Raw genomic sequence first — 11,962 nt, forward strand, 5'->3', positions numbered from 1 at the left:
TCAGCGGGCCGGCAGCTCTAAGTCCCAGCAGCGCCACCAGGTGCGGTGGCCACTGTTGGGGCCACAGCCCAGCCTATAGAAGATGATGTCGGGGAGCCCCGGAACCAAGGTAGGTTTTTGTTGCCTCGTCGGGGGTGATTGGTCGAGCCCTGGCGAGGCAAGGGTGGTCGATTGGGGGGAGCGGGGAGGGGGGGGTGGGTGGGTGTTGGGGGTGGTTGGGGCACCGGGGGTGGCCCTCCATCGGCACAGGTTGCCCGATCTTTAGGGCTTCCCCCCGGGCCGTCCAAGCCACCTGCTTTTGTCAGGCGGCTTTTCTCGGGCCTGGGACGCCCTTTTGCCACTTGAGGGCCTGGATTGGCCTGGGACGGGTGGGCCGCTTTTCTCCGCCATCACCCTGCATAAAGTGGCAGTGGGTTCGGGAAGGGCTCCCCGAGCCTCGTGCTCAATTTTACGCCCCCTCCCGGCCACCTTCCCGCTCTTGGGAGGGGTGGGGGGGGGGCGTAATATTCAGCCCAATGTTTCAATTTCCTTTGTGCAGATTTCATTCAGTTGTTGTGCTGACATGGCTGTGTCTATAGACATCATCTGTCAGTACAAGCCATGCCTTCAGTGTGTGTTGACATTCACAAGCATTAACAATTGTGATGTCATTACTGCAGATGTACTGAGAAGAAATCTCCAGTTTATTATACCTATGTGTGGTCTTCATGAAAATGGTTGTCCCCATAAGATTAATTTGTCAACTAAATAGCAGATACCACTTTAATGTAGACTGTCAAAGATGTGGCTTTTTTAAAAGATATATTTATATATATTAAAAGCTCAATGTCTTTCATCATTTGAGAATTACTTCTTACAGGAGGATCATTATTTTTTCCAAAAATATACTTTCTTCATAAAATTTGTAAAAGTACTTTACATAACAGTTCAAATTTGACATTACATAAAGTACAATACAGATCAGTTTCTTTCAATACAGTACAGTAGGTGCCTCACTGCACTTGCCATTACAGGTTATATTTACAATGTACATTTACAGTTGTCAAATATTCTCTGGTGCATACAACCCGAGGGCTTTTACATTGTTTTTAGCCCTTCGGTATACTATGGTGGGAGGGCCTTAGACAGTGTTCTTTCCCCATTGAACCTTTGTGGCGGCTGCCCCAAGTTTTAGTGTGTCCCTCAGCACGTAGTCCTGGACCTTGGAATGTGCCAGTCTGCAACACTCTGTCGTCGATAACTCTTTGTACTGGAAGACCAAAGCGTATCTTTCATTGAGTGGATGATCCTCCAGCAGCAGTTGATATTTATCTCTGTGTGCATCCCTGGGAAAAGCCTGTAGAGCACTGAGTCCTCTGTTATGGCGCTGCTCAGGATGAACCTCGACAAAAACCACTGCATCTCTTTCCAGACCTGCATTGCAAAGGCACATTCCAGAAGGAAGTGGCGATGGTGTGTTCCCCACCGCAGCTGCCTCGAGGGCAGCGTGCGGAGGCAGAGAGACTCCGGAAGTGCAGGAAGGATCTAACGGGGAAGGGCTCTTCTCGCCACCAACCAAGCTACATCTTGTGCTTGTTTGAAAGTTCTGGCGATGAGGCATTCTGCCAAATGAGTTTGACCTTCTGCTCGGGGAACCATCCGGCAGGGCCTTGAAGATATTATGTGTGGACCATGGCCTGATGGACTTGTGATCAAAGGAGTTCTTCAAATACTTTTTTCACGAGGGACTGGTGGTACAACACAGTTCAACTGAATGGAGTGTTCCGTGGCAATATAGCCAGACCCATCCTTTGCAACAACGTGGACAGATAGAAACTCAACACGTGGTGCCACTTGGTGTTTGCATACTGAGGCCATCAGGATGCGGGTGATGTTGGGTATGGTTTTTCCCCCTCTGTCTAGAGGTTTGAACATTGTATCCCTGTGCAACTGTCCATTTTTGATCTCCAAATAAAGATAGTTCGGTTGACTGCCACGGTGCAGGAGCGGGATATGGGCCAGACTGTGCCATGTAGAGCAACACCGAGAGTGTCTCGCATCTGATGACCAGGTTCTTGCCCGCAATGGAGAGGGAGCATAGCTCCCACGTGCCCAGTTTCTGTTTCACCTTGACTGTACACTTCTTTCAGTTTTTGGCCTATGTTCCGGCCCTTCTGAGCCATATCCCCAGCACCGTCAGGTAGTCTGACCTGATGGTCTAGGGGACAAAGGGTTGGTCAGCCCAGTTCCCAAAGAACATGGCCTTGCTCTTGCTGTGATTTACTTTGGCTTCCGAGGCCAGTTCGAACTGGTCACAGATGGTCATCAGTCTGCGGATTGACAGCGGATCTGAGCAGAAGACAGCGACGTTGCCCATGTACAGGGAGGCTTTGACCTGACTGCCTCTGCTACCTGGGATTGGCACCCCTCTTAAGCCTGCATCCTTCCTGATGCTCGTGTTCTGTATCCAAGTCCAAGACAGGAGAGAGGAGACAGCCCTCCCTGACTCCCGATTTGATCAGAAAGCTTTCTGATTCCCACCCGTTGATTGAAACTGCAATACTAATGTTTATGTAGAGCAGTTGAATCTAACTGGGAATTCCCACCCCAAACCCCATTTTAGAGAGTACATTCATCATGTACGTGTGATATTCTGTTAAAGACCTTCTTGTCCAAGCTGATGAGGCAGGTATCCGGTTCCCTGTCCTGCACATAGACGATTGTATCCCTGAGTAGCACTTCAGGATTGTTGTCTTGCAACTGAACCAATATTGGGAGTTGCAATTATGGATTCTTGCCTTGCAACTTGACCTGGTTCTTTGGCAACATCTGCGAGTGACTGCGTGAACAGGCTCATTGCCATATCTGACGCAAGGCAAGTACAGAAATCCAGCAGGGCAGGTCAGTTGTGGGTGTGCTACTGTAAGATGTTTTTTTAAAACTTGAAACAAGTACTTTATTGCAGATATAAAAGTAACTAAATAGACAGCTTTTAGGAACAAATAACTTTGTTTTTGGCGTTAGGAAAAGTGGGATGATTTTTCATAGCACTGTAGTATTATTTGTTAAGTATTGACTCACAAACTAAAAGATCTCAGAGGTTTGCATGATGCTTGATGATTCGATAAGTGATTGGTGGCAGTAAATAGTTTATCACTCAGATGCACTCAAGAAAACTGCATTTTTACTGCCCCTGCAGTGTTTAATGCAAAATAGTGGTATTTGGGCAGTAAGTTACACTTTCTGCAATAAGAATATAAATTTGTGGAATTTATCACAGGATGTTGTGCAGCATCAACTGTTAAAATATATTTAGCTGTCTTAGCACTAGCTGACTGAGCTCAACCTTTCTGTATTTGCCATTTCCTTATCTATTTCTATCGAGTCCATGTCTCTGACCTTAACTATCCATAAAAGTACCTTTCTTAAATCATACTGCATATAATCAATTATTATAAAACATCAAGCGAATGCTCACATGTAAGGAGACTTGATAAGTTTGTCTTTTGGGTATTTTATGTGTCATCTGTCTATGCTATTTATGTTTGCACTCAGATTCTGGCCATTAACCGAGGGGAAAAATTGAAGATCCTGACAGTGAAGGTCAGCATTCCTGACAGAGTGAAAAATGAGTTCTGTAGATGGTGCGTCAATGAAAGGTCTGTCTATACGCTAATAAAGCTTAATGTTCAAACGTACTTTGTATACAATCCTTGGGAAATTAGTTATCTCTTCAGTTTGTTTCTCTCTTTCCCCTTGCTCGCAAAAAATGCTAGGTAGGAGATGTCTTTTGAATGTGAGTATACCTGACTTGTTTCTGGGCATCTGCAAATGCCAGGCACTAGTAAGTGTGCAGATTGATTCACCTTTTCTTTCTACCTTAACTGCCAGTTGGGAAGTGCCTTATACTGCTGTAGGATGCAGTTGACAGGGAGTCATTATATAAGAAAATTACATGGGTGAATCTGCATTCGCACACCAAATGCAGCAGCCAAAGATTGAGTTCTGTACTTTTCTTACATGTATCAAAATGTATCCAGCTATTGATTTCACTCTTGGAAACTGAACAGGAATTCAGTAATCCATTTTGTTCATCCTTTGGATATCTTTGCTGTTATAAATTCCACTATAGCACTTTTCACGACAACTGGGCATTCCAAAACGTTTTACAGCCAATGAAGAACTTTTGAAGTTTAGTCACTGCTATGATGTAGAAAATGCAGCTGCCAATTTGTGCACAGCAAGCTCCCATGAACAGCAATTTGATAACCAGATAGTCTGTTTTGTGATGTTTGGCCAGGACACCGGGAATATCTCCCTGCTCCTCTTCAAAGTAGTGCTGTGGGATGTTTTACGTCCATCTGAGAGGGCAGGCAGGGCCTAGATTTAATGTCTCATCTGAAAGACGGCACCTCCAGCAGTTCAGCCCTTCCTCAATACTTGATTTTTGTGCTCAAGTTCTGTATTGGGACTTGAAACTACAACCTTCTGACTTGGGCAGGAGTGCTACCAACTAAGCCACAATTGACACTTAATTGTTTAAACTCGCAGAGACAGTCGTGTGCACGAGCTGAACTGAAATCTTTTAAGTTTGCATTTATGCCTGGCGCAGATTTCTAAAGACATTTTAGAACAAGAAAAGACTAAGAGGGCTCCATATCAAGAGGTCTTTAAATCCATTCCTTTGCTCTTTTCCCATACCTTTTAAATACTTTTACTTTTGCGTTTATCTAATTCCAACTTAAATGTTATAATTGACTGAGCTTAAGTGTTCCATTATGGTAATACATCCATATTTAATTTCATGAAAAACTTGAATAGTGGCGAGCTTTTCTGCTGTATCTCCTCTAGACTTACATGCTCTAGTGAATGCAGCTGCAGTTTTTTCAAGGTTCTTATTAAAACTCAATGGTGTCCTCCCTGGTGTCACCACTAGTGAATCTACGCAGGAACATAGGAATCGTTAGTTGATGAAAGACCAAAGTCCATCAAGATTGAATTTGTCTTCTGTCATCCTCATAGTCGCATGATACAATTTTAATGGAGTTGTTGACTAATCAAAGCAATCAGTCTGCAATAGATCCAGCAACAACACAAGGAGAACCTTGTGGAGAGCTTTGGGAACTGTGGATCTGAAGTTACCTTTTTCTTCCCAAGCATGCTGTATTTAGAACATGTTGCACCTTTTCCATGACTTCAATATTCGTTCTATAATTGGGTGCAAAAACTAAATGTAGATTCATCGTCACTTTCATTCCTTTGTCTTCAGTGCTAGATACATGATCGAAACTGTTGAAACTCCATGGAGTAGTCTCTTGAACTGCAGATATCCTCCGTCACTAAGGAGTCATAAAGTTGGCAGTTTTATTTCATACCTTGCTGTCCAAGAGAAAAAAATAAAACATTTGAAAGGAAAATCATTATCAAATGCTTGTGCTAAACTACATGTTTGAACCCTAATCTAGATGGAGACCACGCTACTTTGCAAGGCCTGAATTCATGAAACTCTTAAAGGATTCTGCTGAAGATTCACATAAACGTCTTATTTATCCACTTCTGTGCAGAGAATTCAGGTGACAGCTGTTTTAAAAATATTTTCAATTTTTCTTTCCTAAAAACATTAAATCTTACTGAGCACAATGTAATCGGCACTTGCAACCTTTTGGTACCTTGCTGAAGGTAATTTTCAGATGTGCACCGAGTTGCTTCAGTATCAGTAGACCTTTGGTAAGGAAATGAATCAGAGCTAAGCTGAGTATGCACTCCTCTAACTTCTACACATGCATTTTCCAGCAGGAGGCACTGTAGAGTTAACAGGCAGAAAATCTAGCCATATTTTCTTTTCTCATGGACACTAAGCGCAATGTCATATTTTAGTATTTTTGACTAATTTAGTAATTTTGAGTAATTTATATGATCTTGCTGTTAAGTTAAGCTCTGCTTAAAGATTAAAACCGCAACATACTGTTTTTTGAGAATGTGGATTAGTATTCAGCATGTAAAGGAGGCTTTTAGAAGGTGCACAGGATCCTTGGCTTTATAAATAGAAGCAGAGAATACAAAAGCAAAGAAGTAATGTTTAACCTTTATAAAACATTGATTAGGCCCAGTGTCCCCTCTAATCTCTTTGTGCGCAGCCAATTCATTTAAGAGTACTGTACCTTTAAATTATTTTGCATGGCCGCATATGTTGGAGCTTGAAAGGGATGGTTTGTGCACAGCCTGCGTGATAACTTTCAGTTTGCTGCCGTGCAGCTTAGTGGAACATTAGCTGAGCCCCAGCTGAAGTATTGTGATCAGTTTTGGGCAGCACACTTTAGAAAGGAAGTCAAGGTCTTAGAGAGGATGCAGAGGAGATTTACCGGAATGGAATCAGGGATGAAACACTTCAGTTACGTGGAGAGATCAGAGAAACTAGGGTTGCTCTCCTTGTAGCACAGAAGTTTAAGGGAAGATTTGATAGAGGTGTTCAAAATCATGAAGGCTTTTGAAACTTGTAATGGAGAAATAGGAGTTGGTAACCAGAGGATGCAGATTTAAGGTAATTGGTAAAAGGACCAGAGGCAACATGAGAAAATCTTTTACGCAAGGAGTTGTTATGATCTGATTGCACTACCTGAAAGGGTGGTGGAAGCAGATTAAATAGCAACTTTCAGAAAGGAATTGGCTCAATACTTGAAGTGGAAAAATTTGGAGGGCTGTGGGGAAAGAGCAGGGGAGTGGGATGAATTGGGTGGCCTCCTTCTGTTCTGTATTGTTTTATGATTCTGTGAAAAAGGATTAGATCCCCGACCAGCTGGCTGGATAAATTATGCTTCCCACATACCACAACAGCTCCAGGTAATGGAAGTTTAAAGTCATTTTAATTAACTTTCACCCACTGCATCTGACTGGCTCTTTTCACTCAACTGAATGGATGTGCAGGTGCCAATGTGTGGGGAAGTTTCTGATCCAAAGTACTAGTTCTGATTGACAGCCTAACTGGCCAATACCTGGATATGGAGAATTGGAGGAAGGTCAGAGGTGAAGCATTTGACTTCCTGTCCATTTCAGCAAGCACATGCACAGTATACTGGAAATTGGAGTGAAAGCAAAGATGAGGTGATATTCCTCTTTTTAAGATTAGAACATAAGTACTAGGAGCAGGAGTAGGCAATTCAGCCCCCCGAGCCTGTTCCGCCATTCAATACGATCATGGCTGATCTCATCTCGGCCCGAACTCCATTTTCCTGCCCATTCTCCATAACCCTTCAACCCATTACTAATTAAAAATCTGTCTATCTCCTCAAATTTACCCAATGTCCTGGCATCCACCGGACTCTGGGGTAGTGAATTCCAGACTCATGACCCTTTGAGAGAAGTAATTTCTCCTCATCTCTGTTTTAAATCTGCTACCCCTAATCCTAAAACTATGACCTCTCATTCTAGATTTCCCACAAGTAGAAACATCCTCTCTATGTCTACTTTGTCAATCCCCTTAATCATCTTAGATACCTCAATTAGATCTCCTCTCATTCTTCTAAACTCTAGAGAGTAAAGGCCTAAACTGCTGAATCTCTCTTCATAAGACAAACCACTCATCTCTGGAATCAATCTAGTGAACCTCCTCTGAACTGCCGCCAATGCAGCTACATCCCTCCTCAAGTAAGGGGACCAAAACTGTACCTAATACTCCTGATGCGGTCTCTCTAATGCCTTGTACAGTTGCAGCAACACTTCTGTACTTTTATACTCTATTCCTTTAGCAATAAATGCCAAAATTCCATTTGCCTTCCATTTGCTTACCTGCAGCACCTGCATACAAGTTTTCTGCAATTCATGCACAAGGACACCCAGATCCCTCTGCACCGAAGCACTCTGAAGTTTCTCCCCGTTTAGATAATTTGCCTTTCTATTCTTCCAACCAAAATGGATAACCTCTCACTTAGCCATGTTAAATTCCATCTGCCAAATTTTGGCCCATTCACCTAACCTATCCATATCCATTTGTAAATTTCTTATTTCTTTATTGCAGCTTACTATCCCACCTATTTTAGTGTTATCTGCAAATTTGGTTATAGTACCTTCTATCCCTGCATCCAAGTCATTAATATAGATTGTATATAGTTGGGGCCCGAGGACCGAACCGTGTGGCACCCCACTAGTTACATCCTGCCAACCAGAAAAGGACTCATTTATCCCAACTCTCTGTTTTCTGTTGGTTAGCCAATTCTCTATCCAAGCTAATAAATTGCCCCTAACCCCATGTGATCTTACCTTGTGTATTAACCTTTTGTGCGGCAGCTTATCGAATGCCTTCTGGAAGTCCAGATATACTACATCTGCAAGATCCGCATTATCCACTTTACTTGTTACAGCTTCGAAGAACTCTAGCAAATTAGTCAAACACGATTTATCCTTCATAAAACCATGCTGACTCTGATGGATTGCGTTTTGACTTTCTAAATGTCCTGTTATTGCTTCCTTAATAATGGATTTTAACAATTTGCCAACAACAGAGGTTAAACTATCTGGTCTATAGTTTCCTACTTTCTGCCTCCCTCCTTTTTTGATTAAGGGTGTTATATTAGCATTTTTCCAATCCACTGGAACCTTTCCCGCATCCAGGGAATTTTGGAATATTATAACCAATGGATCCGCTATCTCCTCTGCCACTTCCTTTAAGACCCTAGGATGTAGGCCATCAGGCCTTGGGGACTTGTCTGCCTTCAATCCCAATAGTTTGCTCAGTACTTTTTCCCTAGTGATGATTGTTCTAAGTTCCTCCCTTTCTATAACCTCTGCAATACTTGTTCCTATTGGGATGGTACTAGTGTACTCCACTGTGAAAACTGAGGCAAAATGCTGATTTAGTGTCTCCCCCATTTCTGTGTTCCCCACAATTAACTCCCCAGTCTCATCCTAAAAGGGACCAACCTTCACTTTAGCTACTCTCTTCCCTTTAATATACTTATAGAAGCTTTTGCTATCCATTTTGATATTTTGTGCTAGTTTTCTTTCATAATTTACCTTTGCTCTTTTTTTATTACTTTTTTAGTAACCCTTTGTTGATCTTTAAAAGTTTCCTAATCTTCCAGCCTGCCACTGGCCTTTGCAGTATGGTACGCCTTAGTTTTTGTCTTTATGTTATCCTTAACTTCCTTGCTTAGCCGTAGATGTTCTTTCCCCCTCTTAGAATCTTTCTTCCTCTCTGGAATATATTTTAGTTGGGAGGTATTGAATATCTCCTTCAACATCTGCCGCTGCTCATCAACTGTCCTACCTTTTAGCCTTCCTGCCCAGTCCACAAGGGCCACATCTGTTATCATGCCGATGTAATTACCTTTGTTTAACTCCAGAATGCTAGTGTGGGACTCCAGTGTCTCGCCCTCAAACTGAAATTGAAATTCGAGCATGCTATGATCACTGTTCCCTAGAGGATCCTTAACTATGAGATCATTAATTAATCCCACCTCATTACACAATACCAAATCTAGAATAGCCTGCTCCCTGGTTAGTTCCACAACATCTTGCTCCAAAAAACAATCTCTAATACATTCAATGAACTCTGCCTCGAGGCTACCCTTGCCAATATGATTAATCCAATCTATATGCATATTTAAATCACCCATGATTATGGCCGTACCTTTCTTACAAGCCCCCAGTATTTCCTGTTATGTACTGTGCCCCACTGCGGAACTACTGTTTGGGGACCTATAGATTACTCCCACCAGGGTGGTCTTTCCCTTGCTATTTCTTATTTCTACCCAAACTGATTCTATGTCTTGATCTCCAGTGCCTATATCATTTCTCACTACAGCACTGATCTCTTCCTTTACTAACAAAGCTACACCACCTCCTTTTCCTTCCTGCCTCTCCTTCCGAAATACTGAGTTAGAGCACATTAGCTCCCTGAATGATGACTTATGAAAGTGAAGCTAGGCTTATTATGGGGCTGTTGGTGTAATTTATTTTCACTTTTATGAGGAACAATAGAAATGATATTGAATTTCACTAAAAATTGTATTCTGTTCAGTCCTACATTTTCCGTGAAATATAGTGTATCTTGCCTCAGTGTGTTTATCAATCCATTTTCCAGTGGATGGGAAGAACGTGCATGGGGGCCCATGTGAGAGTGCAGTAACCAGTTTACCCAAGTTGTTTTAATTATTACCATTCCTAGGTCACATTATTGTTTGCCTAGTTGTGGGGCAGTAATGTTAAATTGTTGATCATAAGTAATGCAGAGTCTGATTACATGAGGGACTGGTGACATTAAACCTAACCCCTCGTGCAAATCTGAAACTTGTAATGACCAATTCTAGCTACCCAACTAGTGTTAACCAATTTAATGCCTTTACCCGTTAAACCAACAAAAGAGCTTGCTTTAAAGTGTTTGAAATTGTACTTGTGTGATTGGAATTCTTCCCGCAGACATTCTTTGGACGCTATCTGGATGGATGAAGATAAATACTGAAATTACGTTGAGCTGTTAATTATAAACAAATGCATAATATCATGTTCATGTGAATTCTGTGTTATTTGGGTGACTAATGGATTTAACACTTTTCTGCTCTTTTCTTTTAAGATCCCGTTTAACTTCAGATGCTGAGAAGGAATCTATTGCAATGTTTGGGAGAAACCTTCGGCAGCTTCTTTTAATTAATCCTGTTCGTGGTCGGGTTCTGATGGGGATTGATCCTGGTTTTAGACATGGCTGTAAACTGTCAATCATTTCAGCTACAAGTAAGTTTCTTTCTTTGTTTTAGAGTGATTGTCTATGTTAGTGTATGTATTTATGTACACTTTTTACACTGTTTAGCATAAGTTACAAAGCATTAACATTTTATTAACAATCTTTAAGATGCTGCTAAGGGTGCACAATGGCCCAATGTGACTCCCTTCAACATATAATGCACCATGGGGTTGTAGGTCATGATTTGCTTCTGTAATTTATCACACACTGTGTTTGGATGTTCACTGTCATAATATGAACATGTCAAGTGGAGACCAGCTGCTTCTGCATCACCATTCTCACTGAGATCAGTTAACTCATCAGCATTAAGGGATCTTTCTTGAATATATATCTTGTACAGAACCATCCAATATGGCGCAATTTGCCCACGGAGCCTTTGAGGTGCCCCACGTATGTTTTAATAACTTAATGTTGTTGCTCTTCCAAATTTCTGTCTCTGACTTTTGCCACTGAAAAGATAACACATTTTAAAATTGGTTAATCTTGACTGCCACTGATGGTTCAAAGACTCTTGGCACTGTTGAGGTTTTGCTTTATGCCAATATGTAATGTCAGAGCCTGGAAGGTAGGAATTTGAGCAAGATTCATGACCATTTATTAAAATATGTATTTATATATAAATTCTAACTTTAATCCTTGTTTTTCAAGATTGGAAATTAAATCTGTACAGAACAATGCTACTTTATAAAGATATGGGGCTATCAAAGTGCTTTCCAAATTTTGGTGCTCCAACAGAATTTAAATCTGCAGTAATTGTAGGTGATTCTTATTTATTTACTATGGTTTGAGCAGAATACTCACACCTCTTCCAAATATGTTGCACTTGAAATTGTTTAAACCCTTTATGTAATAAATTATGCATTAAAACTGATACCCCGTGAAGTATTCTCAACATAATAAATATACAAGAGTAACTGTCCAGCATAATTCACAATTAACATATCTTAATACTGAAGATCCGATGTCAAAAAGTAATACATCTTGGGGCCTGTCAAAGTATGACTACCAAAGATATGCCTAAATTGGGATACATTATGAAAAGCTCTAGTATACTTGTATCCCAGGAATGGACTGACCTGATAACTCACTGAAAAATAATAAGCAGTCACTTTGCTAGTTACTGAAGACAGGTGAAGAATATTTATGCTTCAGCTGCTGGTCTTCATATTGCACAGTTTCAAATGAATGATCAGCTTTTTCTTTCTTTAAGGTTTTAATATAATTTTGGAGTTGAGATTATTTGAAGCC

At 41.3% G+C, this 11,962-nt stretch overlaps 1 protein-coding gene across 3 annotated transcripts in view; it reads left to right on the top strand.

Moving 5' to 3' along the window:
- The window catches only part of srbd1 (S1 RNA binding domain 1), a 332,566-nt gene that overhangs the window by 77,943 nt on the left and 242,661 nt on the right, over positions 1-11,962 (top strand). For all 3 annotated transcript variants that reach the window (XM_068045198.1, XM_068045197.1, XM_068045199.1), the window contains 3 exons: positions 3,535-3,638; positions 5,445-5,552; positions 10,547-10,704. In XM_068045198.1, the coding sequence (XP_067901299.1) occupies positions 3,535-3,638; positions 5,445-5,552; positions 10,547-10,704 (370 nt within the window). The remainder of the gene's footprint in view (positions 1-3,534; positions 3,639-5,444; positions 5,553-10,546; positions 10,705-11,962) is intronic.

Source organism: Heterodontus francisci, chromosome 13, assembly GCF_036365525.1.
Source record: "Heterodontus francisci isolate sHetFra1 chromosome 13, sHetFra1.hap1, whole genome shotgun sequence".
Classification (NCBI taxonomy): domain Eukaryota; kingdom Metazoa; phylum Chordata; class Chondrichthyes; order Heterodontiformes; family Heterodontidae; genus Heterodontus; species Heterodontus francisci.